Source organism: Medicago sativa, chromosome 7 (assembly GCF_051527215.1).
Source record: "Medicago sativa cultivar Bolivia chromosome 7, Bolivia_mono, whole genome shotgun sequence".
Taxonomy (NCBI): domain Eukaryota; kingdom Viridiplantae; phylum Streptophyta; class Magnoliopsida; order Fabales; family Fabaceae; genus Medicago; species Medicago sativa.
The window spans coordinates 86021275-86044562 of NC_140755.1; the positions used below are offsets into that span (position 1 = coordinate 86021275).

Genomic DNA, 23288 nt, shown 5'->3' on the forward strand with positions numbered 1-23288 from the left:
CTAAGCAAGTGACAAAGTTGAAGATAAATACCAACAACAATAACAAGACTTATTGACTTTTTTGATAGAAGAGGAATAAAATACAACTTTATTATTTTATTGTTTGTTAATGATGTTACACAGTGCAATTTTGTCTCTAACACAAAAATATTCAATTGAAAAATGGGTCGGTCAAGTTCAACTTACAATGTCGATATTACTAAATGAATTATATTGGCGTTGAAGTCAAGCTCATATGTAAGTATCCGTTACCCATATTGTTTGTCACTTAGTTTAGATACACAAGATAATAATCAAATTGAAATGGTTTTTTCATTTAATATGTGATTGATAATTTCATTGAGAATTTTAATAAATTAAAGATTTTTTTACGGGATAAGGTTTAAGTAATATGAGCTTCAAGCTGGGGTTTGAACTCCGGACATTCTACTTCTCTACAATTTAAGTGTGTGAGTTCTAACTATTAGGCTACTTGACAAAAAAAATAAATTTAGGATAAACGTCAAAGCTCAAGAAGTGTTTACATAAATTTTTACTAATTATCCACCAAAAAGTTATAAAAGTTAAATTTATAACATGGTAGATGATTGAAATTTCATCTGGGTTAACTTTTACTCTGTAAGATAAATAGGTGAAGAATTTAAAGTTGAAACTATAACTTTTTATAATGTTATATTTTTATCAAATGTTGACGATAATCTAATTAATGATATTTTATTAGTAGTATTATAATAATACTATTATTAGCACACCGCATGTTCAAAGAGGAGCATCAAGTTGATCTTTTTGGTGTAATAATTACGTAATATTTTATGAGAAGGAGAGAGAGTCAGTGGAGGAAGCGTGACGTTCAGACCAATTCCATTCATTCCAATTTCTTGCAAACGTCCTTTTCGTCTCAAACCTTTTTTCAATAATCAAAAAACAACAACTTGTCTTTTTTCTTTTTTCATATTTATGCTATTCAAGTCTAACCCTATATTCTTTCCAAAAGGTCTAAAATAAGGTCTATAAATATAGAATCTTGTTAACAAATGCTCTTAGGACATTAGTTAAGATTTTAAATCAGAAATAGTTAGTAAATTTTATATAGAAAAAGTTACTTTTCATGTTGACTCGTTAAGTTGAACAAATACCTATAACAAATTTATAATAGATTAAAAAAATAGTATTTTTTTCATTTAAAATTTTGAGACTAAAGTTCTTAACTCTTAAGCTTTGATTTGAACAATATTTTTTTATAACACCATCTAACTAGAAGGCTAAAATGAATTAGTTGAGATATGACTATCTATAGATTAAAAAACTAACTTCTCTCAACAAATGTTTTTTTCGCATGCACCGTACGAGTTTTTTTAGCAGATTCCATAGCTTTACGAGCACTTCTTATCTATTTGTTTCCCTTGAAATTGGAACAAAAACACAAAAGACAAGTTGGGTTTAAAAAATGGATCCAAATCGTTTAGTGAGTTTAAAAAATGAATTTGTTCTGAGCTTGTTGTATAATGAGAATCGCTTGATAGTGGGTTGAACATTGAATGTAAATAAAAAAAATTATAAAGTTGTTTCAAAGTTAAACTATTATATTTATCAACAAAAAAAATAGAGTATTATAAAGCAAAATGCTAAGGAATTGCGTATGATGTGCCAATGTATGGGTCATTTGTTAGTGGTTAATGGCTAGGCAACCTAAATGAGTTCTTTAAAATTGTGTCAATACTTGAGGCTGTTGCAACACAGGTGATACTTTTTCTTCAAGAGTGGACATCTAACTGTCTTCAATTGAAGAGTTGGAAATGAAGAGTGAAATGGTGATGAGAGGCGGGTGGCCCTCGATAATTTGGAGGCTTTGTTGTAATCTTGATAATTTTTATTTAAAAAGTATTGAAAAAAATGACATCAAAATTGTTGTATTCTAAAAGTTTACCTACAGAAAAATAACATTTAGTGACGAATTTGTTTGTAGGTATAAGGTTTTTTTTTCCAAATTTTGAGACCCCTCTAAGTTTGAGGCCCTCTATCAAGGACCTTGATGCACTTGCACAGGGCCGGCTCTTTTGAGGGGTGGTGGTTAGTGTTCTCAAAACTTGGTTAAAATTTTGTTCAAGACTCTCTTTGGTAATAGTAAATAAGAATCAAAAGTATAACTTAAAAATAACTTCTTCTTTTTTTTGACAAATAAAAACTTAAAAATAACTTAAAAACCAAAAATATAATTTCTCCAAAACAATATATCGAGACCAGTAACCCATGTGTTGAAGTGGTTCATATTTGGGAAACATAAGTGAAATATTATAATTTTAGTTCCTATAAGCATTTTTCCAATAAGAAATCGCGTGGGGTGTTTAAACTAAAAGTAAATGAAATAAAAATCATGTGACAAGTGGTGAATAACACTAACCTTGTCAAAAAAAATAAGAAAACAGTGGTGCGTTCATAGTACAAATGCAGTTCATCATGTATTGGTAAGAACTACATTCCACCTCACATAGAAGATAGCGGGAAAGATGAAAGTGTTTTCGAGTAAATATGAATTTTAAACGTCAAAAGTTTAAGATAAAAGTTCAGTTTTAAAATCAATTTTGAACTAATTTTTTATGGAACAACTTTACTTCATATCAACAAAATATTATTCTAAATGTATGCTGATTTAACATCAAGAGTAAAAATGTGTGTGGGGTAAAATTTTGTAGGGAGCAACTAAATGGATTTATTCGGACTATTTATCTAGCTTATTTTCTTACTGGCTTCGGGGGTGATACTCTTCATTTATAACTTTTTTCATTTGTTGCAATTTGGAGAGAGATATACACATAAAAAATAATGATGGTGGGATCCACTTAGTGATAGGACCCACCACTTATTTTTTTTGTCTATCTCTCTCTAAATTACAACAAATGAAAAAAGTTATAAATGGAAATGATCTCTACCCACCTCGGGGTCACACAACAGTTAAGAGCAATGATTTTGCTTTAGTAAATGAATAGTAAAAAAAAAAACTACTAGTGCTGAGGGTTTCATTGTGCTTTTGAATACATGAACTATAACCATGATTTGGATTGTGCCATAATATCCAATCATATCATATTTAAATATAATAATTAATGTGATTCACTTTTTATTAAAAGTTTTCTTTAATGCAAGTTTCACTCTTTAAAATTTGTATTAGTAAAAGGGTTTTTCTAACCTATGCAACATTGCATAGGATAAGGTGCAATAAATGTACCTTTTTTTTCAACAAAAACTATCATATTAATTATCCTTTTCTTGAAAAATGATAATTTTATTTTCCCTCCATCTCTCTCCACTATTAACCACTCTATTTATTGTAATTTGTGAAAAACTAAATAGTCACATTCTAAATACCACTGAATGTGTATTCCCTCCTTAATTTACGGTATTCCCTCCTCAATTGTTACATTTTTTCCCTCCACTATTCCCTCCTTCTGCGTTACATTTTTTCTCATGGATATGGCAAGTGCTCAGAACTCAATCAATTGTTCTCATGTGGCAGCTATAGCACAGTAAGTAGTATAATTACTTTATTTCAATTTTTTCACTTTTTTCTTATATTGTTCTCAACTAATTCTTTATGTCACAAATGCATATTATTGCTCTGTAATTATTTCACCCCTAATTCCTTATATACGAATTCAATAATAATATTTTGTGGATAAATAATAGTGTTATCATTTTACTTTTTAGCTATGTAGTAGTAATATGAATTTATTTGTGTAGGTTAGGAGTCACAGATTTAATTGATTTGAACAATGTTCCAAATAATGAACATGTGATAATTCAGAAAATGAAGTAATTGATTTGAGCAACGACGAACAGGAAACAATTACTATCGAAAATTGTTTTGAACCTTTTATTGGACAATGTTTTCTAAGTGAGGAAGAAGCTTTCGGATTTTATGAGAATTATGCCAAAAGGAGTGGGTTCTCAATCCGGAAAGGTCGATTTCTTAAAAAAAAAAAATGGGATGATACATAGGAGGGATTTTTTCTGTCACCGAGAAGGATTTCCAGAAAAAAATATCATGATCCATCTAAAGAACAACGAAATAGACAATCTTCAAGGTGTGGATGCAAAGCGGGCATGACAATCAAATTGAAGAAATCCTTTGAGATTTTTCCAAAAGAATGTCAAGTTATTGAACTTATATCCAACCATAATCATGATTTACTCCAATATGGACATTGGGCAACAACAACTACATCACACCATGTTGGATACATATAGGGGATCTTCACTTCGATCATTATCCCCTATAGAGGAGCAAGTTCAAAGTATTTTCACAAATTTTGCGTTTAAGAAGTTCCAGGAGGAGTTTGAGAGGGCAACTCAATACAAGATTTGTGAAGAAAAGCATGTAGAATTTACTGTGAAATATTACAAGGAGCAACATTCACAAAAGCATGTAGATTTGTGAAATATTACTGTGAAATATTCTCTACACTCACTTGAAATCCTTTTGCCACTAATTACAAGTTTCCAACTATAACACGTTTGTATAAAATCTGAAATTTCCAATTTGAATGTCTTGATGCATTGATGAATATCCAATTAAGTTCTACGATTAATTGATAAACTTTGAAATTTTGCAGGAAGTTCCACTAAACATTTTAAAGTTTAGCATATTAGCAAAGCTATATAGTCTAAAAAACACACATTTATTGGTTTTCTAGCATGATATTAAGAAATTTAAACTGTATTAAGCAACCTAACCACAGTAGTAACCAACTTTGCTGCATACTAAACTACTTTTCTAATTATTGAAATGTGTGAAATTTCATTTATAATAGTGAAGGTTGTAATCAATGTAATGCATTCCATATTACTATTTTTAATGATCTCATTGCAAACATCAAGTATAAATGTCATATAATATAGCTTATTATGTTAATAACCAGTTGTTAAAAAATATTAGAGTATGAAACTCTAACAGACCCAGGCGAACAAATTGGAAAATATCAAAGAAAAGGAAGGAAATCACTGTCACATACAGAAGTCTCGTTAACTCTATTAACATGAAAAATAAACATAAAAGCACCTCATTCTTGCAAATGATTGTGACATTCAACATTTAGCTTCGCATCAATAAAATGTATAACATCAAAAATATTAAAGTACTTACAGTCACAATAATCTCAGCTGCGCACATGTCCTTGATTCCTTCAATTTTCGGACCTCTTTATGTGCATACCTTAGAATTTCCTTAGCGAGCTGCAAATTAAATTGTTTAGATCATATTAATTTGATGAACTTGCCAACAAATAAATGATTAGGAATGTTTTTACATCGACCTGTGAACTGCCCATCCTCATTTACGTATGTGTACCATAAATGACATAGGAACCCTGTCCTTTGAAGACCATTGACAATGGAAACAATTTCATATGCCATATCCTAAATTAAGATAGAAACATGTGCGTATTAGACAATATAGAATATAATGCTTCCATTGAATGAACCTGCTAAAATGTAAATCTCTATGTAATGTGTTTCACAATTTTAAAGGATTATATGAATTAAAAGTATGTATTATAATAAATTTTGGGTTCTACATGTATGCTTCAAATATAACATGCCGTATAATAAGCACAGTATATTGGATATTAGATATAAAGAGTATAAGCCCTACATGTCCCACTTGAATTATACCATTCATACCTTTGCATGTTCATACATGGCTTCCATGCAACAAACAAAAAAATTGTACAACTACTATCAGGATCCATTGATGTATTTAGTTGCTCAAAGTGGGATAGTGCATCCCTAATATCAGCCCGATTTGCGCGCATGGTCATATAGATTGGTTTAGTTGGATGAAAAATTGAATGCATCAACCATGTTGATGTGGTCAAGGTGATAAGTTAGTTTGATAGCATCATACTCTCACCTATATTCATAAATGCGCAGCCAAATTTTTTATCCTTTTTGTGTGCTCAAGTGATACCATCTACAACAGAGCACCCCACATTGGGTGCTTAAGTGGGTCCCCTATATCCATATCATCAATTTTACGGTAATACTTAATAAACACCAATTTTCTCCAACCCAGCACCCCAAAAGAAATTATTAACTAGGCTCCACAAATAACTCCATATCATTACATTTTTAACAAAATATATCTATTTTACTAAGATTTATTAAATGAGACCCATGAAAATTGAAGAGAGAGAGGGTGCTTCCATAACCACCCTCCTCCATAAGCACCCATATGTTATACCTCACAATGGGGGTGCCTATTTAATGTAGTGCTAAATAGGTGAAGCACCCACCATTGTTGATGGTCATGCCATAGTCATGTAGATTTAATGCATGTGTAGTTCTAATAATGAAAACAACATACTTCATCCGTCTTGAAATATAAGCAAAAAAAACTCATTTTCTTTGTCCCAAAATATAAGCATAAAAGACAAACTTTTATTCTATTTAATGTTGTTTTTAAAAAAAAATCATCTTTTCCAATAAAAACTTTTTCTTATTCTCGTGAAATTAAATGCAAATTACATTTAATTTTCTCTCTCTTTTATTTTTTCCATAACCAATAGCCAATGAAAATTGTTTTTATATCTATGCTACAAAGAAAACTATGCTACAAATTCTTATGCTTTAGTTTGCTTAATAAGTGTGATTTTTGTTTTTTTCTTATAATTTAGGACGGAGGGAGTACGTACATTCGATGGCGGGTAGCCTTTTGGCAATCCAATGATCATAGATGAAACGTTGTTTTGGACCACCTGCACACAAATTGTTAAATTTAAATACCTTATATATATTACAAAAAAAAATAAAAAATAAAAATTATAATTACAAATACCAGCTTCTCTATTTCTTTGGCAAGGGTCGAAGTTCTTTTGAGCTTCTCCCACTCCTCCATTCGTATAAGGCTAAAAAAAACATGTTGGTTCTGATGTTAGTGTGTGCTGCCATGTTATTTGGAGAGGTTTCATTTCAAACATAGATGATAGTGCAAAATTTATTAAACACAGTACATAAAATATGTGCCTTGGTTTGTAATAATTTTTGGGTTAGTTTCTTATTTGAATGCTTCAATTTGAAGATAATGGCTTAGAAGTAAAAACTGGAAATGATTATTGAGTATGATTGACAAAAGAATATCATAAACAAGCACTTACTCAAATATGGTTTATGATATTCTTTTGTAATTACTTTTTTTTCCCTTTATAATTCCAATTAATACTATTTTCATCACTCTCAATTCAATATATTCCACTTTGCATTGCATTTTAGACAAATGAACAAATGACTCGGTTAACCCGGGACGGAGCGACTATTAAAGAGTGAACCATCAAATTCATCCTTAAATTTTAACGCGTCGGCCAACTTCGTCCCTCAATTATGCGAAATATCAACTTAGTCCCTGAATTTGTCAGACGTCCATCAAAAAGGTCCCTCCGTCAAAGTGCTCTGTTAGCCATGCTGATCTGTCGCCCTGCTGATGAAGTAGTTTTGCATCAAAAACAAGATAAGTATTTGTATCGTCTCCACAGGGATTAGTGCGACATCACGGATAGATTAACATCAATTATCATTCTAAGTTAAAAGCGTGCAAAGTTTGGTTTAATTCTAACTAAACTAACTAAATTGCAAAATTAAATGAGGAGATTAATAAGGATTGAAACTTGTTAGGAGTAGAGTTCCTTAACCAAGCGTCACACATAACCTAATGATCAATACGAATTCTAGCTTCATAACCAACATTATCACAATCATTTCTACAATATCCTTCGTGTCCAAAGTGATATCATTAGTTCTAAGGTATCGTTTAAATAATTGTGTCAATATCATTTAAAAGATAACATAATCGATCGTGTCATAAAACGATATGTATATTTATAACCTATCTTTTAAACGTTCGTAACCAAATCATTTAAACGATCACAAAGACGATCGGATAACTTAATCGACCGTGTCCAGCCTAACTAAATGTCCGAAAGCATTGAGTTCTTGATTAATGGTGATTATCCAAGATTTAACAAAGATGTCAAGTAAGACAACCTAAGATAGATTGTTATTCTAGCTCTAGATTCAAGAGTTCGTGTCCAAATCATCTTGAATCTCATTGAAAGTATTAAGAACAAGAATAACAACAATATTGGATATAAAATATGCTAGAACCATATATTGCAAGATCAAAAGATTACATGTTATCAAGGATCAAGTACCTCTCATCCCAACAAAGGATGTTTAGCTACACATCATCATGGAAGCCTTGCAAGGATGAATTGAAAAGGAAGGATTCATTACACTTGTGATGTCTCAACAAAGAAAGAAAGATCCAACTTCCAAAATCACTCTCACTCTATATGCTCTTGCCTTATTTCTCTCTTAGATATTACAAGTGAAAAGCTTAAGAAAAACTATGAAAAACTAACTAATTAACTAGACTATATGTTCTCCTAATGAACTACTAGTATATATAATATATCAAGCCCAAAATATCTAACATAATATCTAACATAATATCTAAATAAAATATCTAACATAATATCTAACAAAATATCTAACATAATATCTAATGGAATAGTATATATATGGAATATCTAAAAAGAGAGATAAGAATGCTAATTAAAAAGGCTGAGCTTTTACACCTACGCTAATAGCGAAATATACGCTATTAGCGAAGTAGGTCGGCCTAAATGGTGGCCAATGAGATTCTGCCACGTTGCTCCTTTTTCCCTGCTTCGCCCAAATCACGCTAATAGCGTGATTCTCTGGAGCTTTTACGCTAATAGCGTAATATACGCTAATAGCGTATTTCTTCAAACCCAGCTTCTGCTTCGCTCCAGATACGCTAATAGCGTACCTCTCTGGACCAATTTCGCTAATAGCGTGGAACACGCTAACAGCGAATTCTTCAAAACCAGCTTTTGCTAATTTGCACTTTTTCATGATTTTTGGTCTTTGCTCAGTGTCTTGAGGCTAATTCCTGCACAAAAGGATAGAGTAAGATATATAAAGCGTAATAAGGCATTTAACGCTTATTTCTCGGCTTTTCCTACAATAGCTTGCAGAACAAGTAACAAAAAGTGCTTTAAAATATAACATGAATTTAACACTTTTATGGCACTTATCACCTGCATGATGTGTTGTCTTGTACACGTGTTCAATGACTAATTTGATGGATAGTGGAAAAATTCCAGTTTTCACTTTTCAGTTTTATTTTTTTATGTTATTCCAATTTTGCCCCTGTATTACGCATACCTCCTTCCTCATATTTCACTCAGAGAAAGATGCGGTGGTAGCGGCATGGATCATTTACCGGTGGTTTTGAACGTGGCTGATGTTACAGCTCCTTTATCTTCTCCTTTCTTGTTTTCCTACGGTTTCCTTTCTCTTTAGAACATATATCTCATGTATGCTTTGTTTTTGGTTTTGGTTTTGGTTTTGTAATGAGATTTTTCGAGATGAACTTGTGATGGGTTAAACAAATGGATGTGTGTTGCTACTTTTTTTATTATGGGATGATGGTGAAAAAATGGTGGTGGTATAAAGGGAGGTTTGGTGTGAAAAGGGAGAAGGATTTTTTTTTTTTTTGCTAGTTATTTACATTTTTCCTACGACCTATTCTTTCCCTTCCTTCTCATTTTCAGTCTATTCTTCCCCTTTATACATATATGCTTCAAGGATCAATTTGATTATTGATTAAACAATTCAGAAACTTATTTGATGGAAATATTATTACAGAAATGTTACATTTCTGAATCATCTTCAACCTCCTTTCATTAGACTTGGAGCTTGAAGATGAAGTTCAACTTTCATAACTGTGTTTTTCCATATTCCCACCTCCCATCATTTTCAATTTCAATAGTTTTGCTACAAGAAATTTTGAGTATTTTGGCTTTCAGATTCAATACGAAATTTCAGATTAGGGTTTGAAGTTTTTTGAATTGGGGAAGAACTGAACCACATATTATTGAAGGAAATTTTGGTGATTTTAGAGTGTAGATTGCAGATTGTGTAATTAGGGTTCCAATTTAGTCATTTGAAATGTTCGGTAAGAAAGCCAAAACATTTTCCGCAAATCAATCAATTTAGTCATTTGAAATGTTTGTTATTATCGGTCAAATTAGTCTCTACCTACCTGGCGCCTGACATGTGAGAGGTTAACGGCCACGTCAGCCCGTTAACGCTATGTTTGAACAGAAGGACTAAATTAATATTTAACATAATTGAGGGACAAAGCGTGAAAATTCAGCAGTGCTATATACCGCGACGACCGTTATCCCGAATGCATCCTGAAACAGTAACCAACCAATAAAAAAGCAGCTTTTACGGAAATCACGGGGAGTCAATATAGAAAAAGGAAGTCAACAAATACGGCTTAGTGGAAAAAACAGGTCGCGATGTGTCGTGAAATTGGAATTCGCGATAAATATCATTATTGGTGAAAATTTAAGGAAGAAGTTATGATTCACTAGAGTATTAAATGATGGTACATAGTATCCTTATTTGATTTTATTCCATTTCGTACCTGTATGAGCGGGGTTGTGGTTGAGGGATAATCTTGTAGATAACGACACCTGTCCTTTGAGTGCCGACATCTACTCCCATAATGATGCCACCTTGTGTGAGGGCATGCTTCATAACACGACAAGGAATCATACCCCTCATCGTATGAATGTGAATGCTGCGAAATGTGAAATCTGTGGAATCTGATGAATAACGATCGCTGCGGAATGCGAAATTGTAGGCGGCAGCTTCTGTTTCTTGTTTGCGGATCATCTACAACCCAGATCTACAACCCACCCGTTTTAAATCCATAATATAGCACGTGAAAGGCACATGCGACTAATGTTCCTTCTTTATCTTTTTGTCGTTTTCTGATTCTTTTTTTGTCGTTTTCTGATGCTGAGGTTTTTTTTTTGTTACAGGTTTGTTTTATTCTTTTACAACTTTTTTTTGTTTTCAATAATTAATAATAATGTGATTTAAATTGGCAATTTTGTGTGTATTTGAATTTGCAATCAAAATCATTATTTTGATCGTGTGTTCAGGGCTTTGACCAGGCGAACTGAAGAGTACATTAAGCAAACACAAGGGAGCCATACTTTCTTTGAAGTGGAATAAGAAAGGAGATTAGACTGCAATTGTATGGAATGTTCAAGCAGAGAAATGGAAACAACAATTTGCTTTTCATAGAGGTAATTTTGTTTTACAATAATATTCTTATTTTATTTTTCATCTGGCGATTGATGATGTTCGTTTGAGCACTAAAATCATCATGACCATTATTTCTGATGAATTTTTGGCTGCTTCTGGCTGGGAGAAAAAGGTTACTAAGCATGTGAAAGCAGCCCGACATGTTTTGGTTAGTCAGCCTTTAATGCGATTTTGATATTTTGTTTTTGCATCTTAGTTTATTGGATGCGTTGTTGATTTTTGTATTTTATATTCTCAATTGCAGCATATTCCTGTTTCTGTTGCAAAACACACTACTATATGGAAGTATAATTCTGTCGTGTTGGTTAACAATGAAACTAGTGCGTGTTACCATTGTACTGTAAGGAAGAAAAATAAGAGGGAGAATCATAAGGTTTATTTGTATGATGGTTGGAAGCATTTCATCAAGGAGGCAAAGCTGAATGTGGGAGACAATCTATGCTTGCTTGTGAATTATCCTCCTCGATGCATTTATGTTGAAATTGAAAGGTTCAATTTAATTTCCTTTGTTTAGTAGGTTATCTAATATTCATTGAATATGCTTATACTGGCCTCTTAGTTCACGTATCTTAATCATCATCTGTGGATAGTGAAATGACATATAATATGCATAGTTATAAATTTATGTGTTGATAATTGAAATACTAAAGTGTGTTATGTTCACATTCAATGGTTTATTATACTTTCTTAATTGTTCAATTTTATTGATGCAGGGGGGGGGGGGGGGGTAAACCAAATGTTGTGTGATCGTGCGTGTATGGTTGGGAGGTTAATTTTTTTACACGATTAATTTAATTGCAACTTTGTAATTTGTTTGTTTATGTTATGCCGAGTATTATTGGCTGAGTTGTATCATCTTTTTTTTTGCAGGGGTTGAATTTAAGGATTGAAGGGCCAATGTTGCATTATGTTATGATTTTGTTGCATTCTAAATTTCTGTATATTTTTAAGTTCTTATATTTTACGTTGGTGTGATGTTTTAATTGTGTAATTGTTTATGATGCTGTAGTGTTATCCCCTTCCTATTACGACATTATAATTGTGTCAAGAAACCCTTATGTTCCTTCATCTTATAATTTGTTTTATGTGTTTTCCATTGGAGTATTAGCTTGAGAAGTTATTATTTTGACAGAATAGGATTATCTTTTAATGTTTACATGGTGACGAATAATCTTTCTTTTGTCAACCTATGATTATTTATGTGTAAATGACTATCTTAACTATTTTTCTTTTTATTATTGGAAAATCATTGCAAATATCTTATACTTGCTCTCGGGATTTTTTTTTCATTGTGTATGGATATTGTAAGTTTTTTATTTGATTTATGATTCTTATTGGTAACGGAGAAATTAAGAGCTCGCGTAGGTTAAATTCACATAGTAGGGTATTTAAACCTTTTTTTTATATTGGGGTTGGCTCCAATCAAAATTGATTACTATATAAAGAATATTTTAAGAATATGAAGTATATTGTATCGAATGAAATAAATTGTATCAAATGTGGATGCGAGGAAGGATTTTTCCGAGTTGTTTTGTGTTTTTTTATTGGTTGTGATTTTTGTTAAAAAATTTATTGTTAACCTTTCAAAACGTTTTATTTGTAACACTCCAAGTGGTGCTGCTTTTCAATCGTTTATTATTTGTTGGGCCGTATGCCTCTAAAATCTGTTTTTTACAAATTTGTAATGTACCCCCACAACTCCTTTTAATTTTGTTGTTCAACATTGAAAATACTCGATGGATAAGAATGCAAATGTATGATATATTACAATATCTCCTAATTGATGCAAGTTATGTGAGGTGATAGATATAGATTCAGGGTTATTAGAAACGGAGTTTGAGTACGAAGAATATCTTAAAAGGAAGAACAAATTGATCATATACAGTCTTAATTGAAGTTGTTCGAATATGTGTAGATCAATTTTATTATCTTTTCGTGAAACACAGTAAGATATCTATGTTTTGTAAAATAATGTTTTTGTGATATTATCAAAGGTTTTGATTATTGTTGTTGCAGTTATAGAATAGATTAGTTCTTTCCGCTATTTACTACCAAAATTTATTCTATTTGCTCTGTCCCAATATTTTAAATAAATTTTAAATTTAATGGAACAAAAAATTTGATTTAGTTGAATAATGAGAGAATTTTATATCATGTTTTATTTTTTATCCTTTGAGATTTATTGGATATTATTGCCTTTTACTCACTCAATTTTTCAACAGTTATGAATAGTGTTATGGATAGTAGTACCTACGCGTGCCTACTACTACTTTCTGCTTTGCCTTTTTCAGTACGACTGTTAACAGTGAATCGTATGGTATAAATTATTGTTTGCTCATTTTTCAGAAGCATTATTGAACTTATTATTACAGTTGCTATGGGAAAGAAATTTCTTTCATTCATCACCTTGGTTGTGCTGCTTTGGGTTTTGCTAATCATTTCCATTGAAGAAGATTTGAGTGCAGGTTTTCTGGATATAATTTTGTTTATGGTTTTGCTGTTCCTGGTTATTGCATGGATAGTTACAATCTGTTTTGATGGAGATCTAAAGTAGATGGATGTAGTCACTGTTCCAAGTTGTTATCTTCTTATTGTTTTTGTGGTTTGGAAGATCTGTTTGTTTGTGTTTAGTTATTATTATTTGGTGTATTTGGTTCATGTTGTGAACAACTAGAGTTTATGATGGTGGTTATGAACAAGGCATGAAGAAGTTTTTTTTTTAGAGGAAGGTATGAAGAAGTTATATTTTGTATTATTACCACTGAATTAACATATGAATCTCTTGCAATGTCCACTCTTATTCTGTAGTGGTGAATTGTGATGTTTTAGTATATTTGTATTGTCGTTTATATTTTCTTATTTAGAATGATGTTATATTTTCTTATTTACAATGATATTGTTCCATGAATTAAATTTTATTTGTTTCTTGGTAGTTGCTCTATGCTAGATGATTTTTAGGGTAGATGAGTAGAAAAACTTGTGTGTTATGTTCTATAAGTTTAAGTTATGTAAGAATTATTTCAACACTTATTGTGTATATTAACACCTATGTGAGTGGGGAAAATGTGAATTAATATAGATCAGGTCCAATGTCCAGCAAATTGTTGTTGTTCGTGTGTGTTTAAATTATAATACTTTGACACTTGTGTAGGTGGGGAAAATGTGAATTATTGTAGATCAGGTTCAATATCTGGTAAATTGTTTTTGTTCGTGTGTGTTATAATCCATGTATTGTGTTGAGATTCTCTACATGGAGATGTAACCCGTCTCCAATTTTTATCTAAATGTTCCTAAATATTTTGTGATTCAGTTTATTCATAATATTCGTCCAAGCTTATTTTTACTGCATGTGACTTAGATGGTTAGTTGCAGGTTTGAATTAACCATGTGTGTTTAAGTCCAACATTAAATTCGTAATTTGCCACACATGGGTTGAAATTTTAAATGTTGGTTGTTTTTTTAAAATGTTTGATTTTGATCAATGGTGCACTTGCAATTTAGGGATTGTGGCTACAATATTGATTATAATCTTCGTCCGAGCTTATTTGCACAGCACGTGACCTAGATAGTCAGTTGCGGGTTTGAATTAACCATGGGTGTTTAAGTCCAACATTGAATTCGTACTTTGCCACACGTGGGTTGAAACTTTAAATGTTGGTTGTTTTTTTTTGTTTAAATCTTTGATTTTGATCAATGGTGCACTTGCAACGTAGGGGTTGTGGCTACAATATTGATTATAAGCTTCGTTCGAGCTTATTTTCGCTGCACGTGACGTAGGTAGTCAGTTGCAAGTTTGAATTAACCATGGTTGTCTAAGTCAAACATTGAATTCGTAATTTGCCACACATGGGTTGAAATTTTAAATGTTGGTTGTTTTTTTAAGATTTTTGATTTTGATAAATGGTGCAGTTGCGAGGTAGGGATTGTGGCTACAATATTGATTATAATCTTCGTCCGAGCTTATTTTCGCAGCACGTGACTTAGATAGTCAGTTGCAGGTTTGAATTAACCATGGCTGTTTAAGTCAAACATTGAATTCGTTGTTTGCCACACGTGGGTTGAAACTTTAAATGTTGGTTGTTTTTTTTTAAATCTTTGATTTTCATCAATGGTGCACTTGCAACGTAGGGGTTGTGGCTACAATATTGATTATAATCTTCGTCCGAGCTTATTTTTGTTACATGTGACGTAGGTAGTCAGTTGCAGGTTTGAATTAACCATGGGTGTCTAAGTCAAACATTGAATTCGTAATTTGCCACACATGGGTTGAAATTTTAGATGTTGATTGTTTTTTTAAAATATTTAATTTTGATAAATGGTGCACTTGGACTGTAGTGGTATAAAGTATTTTAGTTGGGAATTGTGTCGTGATTTTAGTTGCGGTGTAGTAGTCGCTTTGTAAGTATCAAAACGTGTTTTGGGCGTCCTGTGCAAAAGCACGGGTCAAAAACTAGTGATGGTACATAGTATCTTTATTTGATTTTATTCCATTTCGTACCTGTATGAGCGGGGTTGTGGTTGAGGGATAATCTTGTAGATAACGACACCTGTTCTTTGAGTGCCGACATCTACTCCCATAATGATGCCACCTTGTGTGAGGGCATGCTTCATAACACGACAAGGAATCATACCCCTCATCGTATGAATGTGAATGCTGCGGAATGTGAACTCTGCGGAATCTGATGAATAACGATCGCTGCGGAATGCGAAATTACAGACGGCAGCTTCTGTTTCTTGTTTGCGGGTCATCTACAACCCAGATCTACAACCCACCCGTTTTAAATCCATAATATAGCACGTGAAAGGCACATGCGACTAATGTTCCTTCTTTATCTTTTTGTCGTTTTCTGATTCTTTTTTTGTCGTTTTCTGATGCTGAGGTTTTTTTTTGTTACAGGTTTGTTTTATTCTTTTACAACTTTTTTTTGTTTTCAATAATTAATAATAATGTGATTTAAATTGGCAATTTTGTGTGTATTTGAATTTGCAATCAAAATCATTATTTTGATCGTGTGTTCGGGGCTTTGACCAGGCGAACTGAAGAGTACATTAAGCAAACACAAGGGAGCCATACTTTCTTTGAAGTGGAATAAGAAAGGAGATTAGACTGCAATTGTATGGGATGTTCAAGCAGAGAAATGGAAACAACAATTTGCTTTTCATAGAGGTAATTTTGTTTTACAATAATATTCTTATTTTATTTTTCATCTGGCGATTGATGATGTTCGTTTGAGCACTAAAATCATCATGACCATTATTTCTGATGAATTTTTGGCTGCTTCTGGCTGGGAGAAAAAGGTTACTAAGCATGTGAAAGCAGCGCGACATGTTTTGGTTAGTCAGCCTTTAATGCGATTTTGATATTTTGTTTTTGCATCTTAGTTTATTGGATGCGTTGTTGATTTTTGTATTTTATATTCTCAATTGCAGCATATTCCTGTTTCTGTTGCAAAACACACTACTATATGGAAGTATAATTCTGTCGTGTTGGTTAACAATGAAACTAGTGCGTGTTACCATTGTACTGTAAGGAAGAAAAATAAGAGGGAGAATCATAAGGTTTATTTGTATGATGGTTGGAAGCATTTCATCAAGGAGGCAAAGCTGAATGTGGGAGACAATCTATGCTTGCTTGTGAATTATCCTCCTCGATGCATTTATGTTGAAATTGAAAGGTTCAATTTAATTTCCTTTGTTTAGTAGGTTATCTAATATTCATTGAATATGCTTATACTGGCCTCTTAGTTCACGTATCTTAATCATCATCTGTGGATAGTGAAATGACATATAATATGCATAGTTATAAATTTATGTGTTGATAATTGAAATACTAAAGTGTGTTATGTTCACATTCAATGGTTTATTATACTTTCTTAATTGTTCAATTTTATTGATGCAGGGGGGGGGGGGGGGTAAACCAAATGTTGTGTGATCGTGCGTGTATGGTTGGGAGGTTAATTTTTTTACACGATTAATTTAATTGCAACTTTGTAATTTGTTTGTTTATGTTATGCCGAGTATTATTGGTTGAGTTGTATCATCTTTTTTTTGCAGGGGTTGAATTTAAGGATTGAAGGGCCAATGTTGCATTATGTTATGATTTTGTTGCATTCTAAATTTATGTATATTTTTAAGTTCTTATATTTTACGTTGGTGTGATGTTTTAATTGTGTAATTGTTTATGATGTTGTAGTGTTATCCCCTTCCTATTACGACATTATAATTGTGTCAAGAAACTCTTATGTTCCTTCATCTTATAATTTGTTTTATGTGTTTTCCATTGGAGTATTAGCTTGAGAAATTATTTTGACAGAATAGGATTATCTTTTAATGTTTACATGGTGACGAATAATCTTTCTTTTGTCAACCTTCCTTTTCCAAAGGAAAATAATGATTATTTATGTGTAAATGACTATCTTAACTATTTTTCTTTTTATTATTGGAAAATCATTGCAAATATCTTATACTTACTCTCGGGATTTTTTTTTCATTGTGTATGGATATTGTAAGTTTTTTATTTGATTTATGATTCTTATTGGTAACGGAGAAATTAAGAGCCCGCGTAGGTTAAATTCACATAGTAGGGTATTTAAACCTTTTTTTTATATTGGGGTTGGCTCCAATCAAAATTGATTACTATATAAAGAATATTTTAAGAATATGAAGTATATTGTATCGAATGAAATAAATTGTATCGAATGTGGATGCGAGGAAGGATTTTTCCGAGTTGTTTTGTGCTTTTTTATTGGTTGTGATTTTTGTTAAAAAATTTATTGTTAACCTTTCAAAACGTTTTATTTGTAACACTCCAAGTGGTACTGCTTTTCAATCGTTTATTATTTGTTGGGCTGTATGCCTCTAAAATATGTTTTTTACAAATTTGTAATGTACCCCCACAACTCCTTTTAATTTTGTTGTTCAGCATTGAAAATACTCGATGGATAAGAATGCAAATGTATGATATATTACAATACCTCCTAATTGATGCAAGTTATGTGAGGTGATAGATATAGATTCAGGGTTATTAGAAACGGAGTTTGAGTACGAAGAATATCTTAAAAGGAAGAACAATTTGATCATATACAGTCTTAATTGAAGTTGTTCGAATATGTGTAGATCAATTTTATTATCTTTTCGTGAAACACAGTAAGATATCTATGTTTTGTAAAATAATATTTTTGTGATATTATCAAAGGTTTTGATTATTGTTGTTGCAGTTATAGAATAGATTAGTTCTTTCCGCTATTTACTACCAAAATTTATTCTATTTGCTCTGTCCCAATATTTTAAATAAATTTTAAATTTAATGGAACAAAAAATGTGATTTAGTTGAATAATGAGAGAATTTTATATCATGTTTTATTTTTTATCCTTTGAGATTTATTGGATATTATTGCCTTTTACTCACTCAATTTTTCAACAGTTATGAATAGTGTTATGGATAGTAGTACCTACGCGTGTCTACTACTACTTTCTGCTTTGCCTTTTTCAGTACGACTGTGAACAGTGAATCGTATGGCATAAATTATTGTTTGCTCATTTTTCAGAAGCATTATTGAACTTATTATTACAGTTGCTATGGGAAAGAAATTTCTTTCATTCATCACCTTGGTTGTGCTGCTTTGGGTTTTGCTAATCATTTCCATTGAAGAAGATTTGAGTGCAGGTTTTCTGGATATAATTTTGTTTATGGTTTTGCTGTTCCTGGTTATTGCATGGATAGTTACAATCTGTTTTGATGGAGATCTAAAGTAGATGGATGTAGTCACTGTTCCAAGTTGTTATCTTCTTATTGTTTTTGTGGTTTGGAAGATCTGTTTGTTTGTGTTTAGTTATTATTTGGTGTATTTGGTACATGTTGTGAACAACTAGAGTTTATGATGGTGGTTATGAACAAGGCATGAATAAGTTTTTTTTTTAGAGGAAGGTATGAAGAAGTTATATTTTGTATTATTACCACTGAATTAACATATGAATCTCTTGCAATGTCCACTCTTATTCTGTAGTGGTGAATTGTGATGTTTTAGTATATTTTTATTGTCGTTTATATTTTCTTATTTAGAATGATGTTATATTTTCTTATTTAGAATGATATTGTTCCATGAATTAAATTTTATTTGTTTCTTGGTAGTTGCTCTATGCTGGATGATTTTTAGGGTAGATGAGTAGAAAAACTTGTGTGTTATGTTCTATAAGTTTAAGTTATGTAAGAATTATGTCAACACTTATTGTGTATATTAACACCTATGTGAGTGGGGAAAATGTGAATTAATATAGATCAGATCCAATGTCCAGCAAATTGTTGTTGTTCGTGTGTGTTTAAATTATAATACTTTGACACTTGTGTAGGTGGGGAAAATGTGAATTATTGTAGATCAGGTTCAATATCTGGCAAATTGTTTTTGTTCGTGTGTGTTATAATCCATGTATTGTGTTGAGATTCTCTACATGGAGATGTAACCCGTCTCTAATTTTTATCTAAATGTTCCTAAATATTTTGTGATTCAGTTTATTCATAATATTCGTCCAAGCTTATTTTTACTGCATGTGACTTAGATGGTTAGTTGCAGGTTTGAATTAACCATGTGTGTTTAAGTCCAACATTAAATTCGTAATTTGCCACACATGGGTTGAAATTTTAAATGTTGGTTGTTTTTTTAAAATGTTTGATTTTGATCAATGATGCACTTGCAATTTAGGGATTGTGGCTACAATATTGATTATAATCTTCGTCCGAGCTTATTTGCACAGCACATGACCTAGATAGTCAGTTGCGGGTTTGAATTAACCATGGGTGTTTAAGTCCAACATTGAATTCGTACTTTGGCACACGTGGGTTGAAACTTTAAATGTTGGTTGTTTTTTTTTTTTAAATCTTTGATTTTGATCAATGGTGCACTTGCAACGTAGGGGTTGTGGCTACAATATTGATTATATGCTTCGTTCGAGCTTATTTTCGCTGCACGTGACGTAGGTAGTCAGTTGCATTTTTGAATTAACCATGGTTGTCTAAGTCAAACATTGAATTCGTAATTTGCCACACATGGGTTGAAATTTTAAATGTTGGTTGTTTTTTTAAGATTTTTGATTTTGATAAATGGTGCAGTTGCGAGGTAGGGATTGTGGCTACAATATTGATTATAATCTTCGTCCGAGCTTATTTCGCAGCACGTGACTTAAATAGTCAGTTGCAGGTTCGAATTAACCATGGCTATTTAAGTCCAACATTGAATTCGTTGTTTGCCACACGTGGGTTGAAACTTTAAATGTTGGTTATTTTTTTTAAAATCTTTGATTTTCATCAATGGTGCACTTGCAACGTAGGGGTTGTGGCTACAATATTGATTATAATCTTCGTCCGAGCTTATTTTCGCTGCACGTGACGTAGGTAGTCAGTTGCAGGTTTGAATTAACCATGGGTGTCTAAGTCAAACATTGAATTCGTAATTTGCCACACATGGGTTGAAATTTTAAATGTTGGTTGTTTTTTTAAAATCTTTGATTTTGATAAATGGTGCAGTTGCGAGGTAGGGATTGTGACTACAATATTGATTATAATCTTCGTCCTAGCTTATTTTCGCTGTACGTGACGTAGGTAGTCAGTTGCAGGTTTGAATTAACCATGGCTTTTTAAGTTTAACATTGAATTCGTTGTTTGCCACACATGGGTTGAAATTTTAGATGTTGGTTGTTTTTTTAAAATCTTTGATTTTGATAGATGGCGCAGTTGCAATGTAGGGGTTGTGGCTACAATATTGATTATAATCTTAGTCCGAGCTTATTTTTACTGCGCTTGACGTAGGTAGTCAGTTGCAGGTTTGAATTAACCATGCCTGTTTAAGTCTAACATTGAATTCGTTATTTGCCACACATGGGTTGGAATTTTAGATGTTGGTTGTTTTTTTAAAATATTTAATTTTGATAAATGGTGCACTTGGACTGTAGTGGTATAAAGTATTTTAGTTGCGAATTGTGTCGTGATTTTAGTTGCGGTGCAGTAGTCGCTTTGTAAGTATCAAAACGCGTTTTGGGCGTCCCGTGCAAAAGCACGGGTCAAAAACTAGTGATGGTACATAGTATCCGTATTTGATTTTATTCCATTTCGTACCTGTATGAGCGGGGTTGTGGTTGAGGGATAATCTTGTAGATAACGACACCTGTCCTTTGAGTGCCGACATCTACTCCCATAATGATGCGACCTTGTGTGAGGGCATGCTTCATAACACGACAAGGAATCATACCCCTCATCGTATGAATGTGAATGCTGCGGAATGTGAAATCTGCGGAATCTGATGAATAACGATCGCTGCGGAATGCGAAATTATAGGCGGCAGCTTCTGTTTCTTGTTTGCGGGTCATCTACAACCCAGATCTACAACCCACCCGTTTTAAATCCATAATATAGCACGTGAAAGGCACACTAATGTTCCTTCTTTATCTTTTTGTCGTTTTCTGATTCTTTTTTTGTCGTTTTCTGATGCTGAGGTTTTTTTTTTGTTACAGGTTTGTTTTATTCTTTTACAACTTTTTTTTGTTTTCAATAATTAATAATAATGTGATTTAAATTGGCAATTTTGTGTGTATTTGAATTTGCAATCAAAATCATTATTTTGATCGTGTGTTCGGGGCTTTGACCAGGCGAACTGAAGAGTACATTAAGCAAACACAAGGGAGCCATACTTTCTTTGAAGTGGAATAAGAAAGGAGATTAGACTGCAATTGTATGGGATGTTCAAGCAGAGAAATGGAAACAACAATTTGCTTTTCATAGAGGTAATTTTGTTTTACAATAATATTCTTATTTTATTTTTCAAAAAAAAAAAAAACTCTAAAACCAACTCTTGGTGAGAAAAGCATGTTTATGAACTTCTTCTATTTTTATTTTTAAAATTTGGGCTTTTATTAGGTCCAACACTTGACGTTGATTGGCGCAACAATGTATCGTTTGCATCAAGCTCCACTGACACCATGATACATGTTTGCAAGATTGGCGATAACCACCCAATAAAAACTTTTGAAGGGCACCAGGTTTATACACCTACCTTGTTTTGAATATGCTTTGCACTGGAACACTGATGCTGTGCTTATACCTTTTTGGGAGGGAAAACTATCCCCTACTGCATTGATTATACAATAAAAAAATGTGTTGCCGAGTTAATTACTCAAATTGGCGGATAACCTTAGGATGATGCTTTCTATATGAATCCCAAATTTCTAATGTATCCGACTACTTGTGTAGACTTTTTTTCAAATTCAGCAGCAGTGCGGGGCTTCATTGGGGTAGCAAATTAGCATTTATTACATGCTTTGGTTTACTGAATTCCAGTTAACTAGCTTATTGGTTCTGCATTACATTAAGATATTTCATTTAAATTCAATGTAGTACTTCTATATGTCTTTACTGTCGGATAACAACCTTTATGTTATTTCATAGTGAAGTTAATTGTATCAAATGGGATCCCACAGGTTCATTACTGGCCTCGTGTTCAGACGATAACACTGCAAAGGTTATACTCCATAATAACATGTTTTTTCGATAGTTTGCCATCAAAAAATCATTTTATAGAAGACGTTTTTTCCAGTAAATGTCTTTTTACCAGAATATTTGTGAAATTAACTGTTCTGTATTCTGCATGTTTATTGTTTCTCGTTTTTGTAGATATGGAGAATGAAGCAAGATAAGTATATTCATGATTTTAGGGAGCATTCCAAGGTACCAATTAGGGAATATTTTTCAGTGACAAATTTTGCATTTGTACCTGCTTTTAAACTATGCAGCTTGTTGGGAAAACTAAATAATGGTTTTTTTCATAGGAGGTATATACTATCAGATGGAGTCCAACTGGTCCTGGTACAAATAACCCTAATAAGAAATTGGTGTTGGCTAGGTATGATAGCTTCTTATTTTCAATGCTCTTCTTTTACTTGTATGGGTTTATTTATTAATGATATCTTACAGAATTAGTTCACCCTATAATCTGTATTCCTCGTCTCCTGAATCTTAGGTTGCTAAATGATCAGTGTATTTGTTTAAATTAAAGTATAGTGCTCTACGGGAGTATTTGGACAAACAGTTTAACTAAATGCCCGTT

General features: G+C 32.3%; 2 protein-coding genes and 1 long non-coding RNA gene across 3 annotated transcripts; 2 read left to right on the top strand and 1 right to left on the bottom strand.

Annotated features, from left to right (window-relative positions):
* Positions 1 to 6685: 6685 nt before the first annotated feature.
* On the bottom strand, positions 6686 to 9032 carry LOC146909626 (uncharacterized). The gene is made up of 3 exons (XR_015018610.1): positions 8199 to 9032; positions 6830 to 7465; positions 6686 to 6749 (listed from the first exon to the last, which is right to left on the bottom strand). It is a non-coding gene; the product is annotated as an uncharacterized LOC146909626 (long non-coding RNA).
* A 2171-nt stretch (positions 9033 to 11203) lies between these two features.
* LOC146909627 (uncharacterized) lies at positions 11204 to 12357 on the top strand. The gene is made up of 3 exons (XM_085726109.1): positions 11204 to 11344; positions 11441 to 11685; positions 12067 to 12357. Exons 1-3 carry the CDS (start codon positions 11258 to 11260, stop codon positions 12071 to 12073), a joined length of 339 nt encoding a protein of 112 aa, XP_085582235.1. The 5' UTR covers positions 11204 to 11257; the 3' UTR covers positions 12074 to 12357.
* Positions 12358 to 16443: 4086 nt separating this feature from the next.
* Positions 16444 to 16896, top strand: LOC146909628 (uncharacterized). The gene is made up of 2 exons (XM_085729364.1): positions 16444 to 16530; positions 16627 to 16896. Exons 1-2 carry the CDS (start codon positions 16444 to 16446, stop codon positions 16894 to 16896), a joined length of 357 nt encoding a protein of 118 aa, XP_085585490.1.
* Positions 16897 to 23288: the final 6392 nt, after the last annotated feature.

What these genes read in the sequence shown, in the direction of transcription:
- LOC146909628 (XM_085729364.1), top strand. Translation starts at nt 16,444, where the DNA reads ATGACCATTATTTCTGATGAATTTTTGGCTGCTTCTGGCTGGGAGAAA. An exon ending in AAGCAGCGCGACATGTTTTG is followed by an intron (nt 16,531 to 16,626) that starts GTTAGTCAGCCT and finishes TCTCAATTGCAG; the next exon opens with CATATTCCTGTTTCTGTTGC.
- LOC146909627 (XM_085726109.1), top strand. Translation starts at nt 11,258, where the DNA reads ATGACCATTATTTCTGATGAATTTTTGGCTGCTTCTGGCTGGGAGAAA. An exon ending in AAGCAGCCCGACATGTTTTG is followed by an intron (nt 11,345 to 11,440) that starts GTTAGTCAGCCT and finishes TCTCAATTGCAG; the next exon opens with CATATTCCTGTTTCTGTTGC.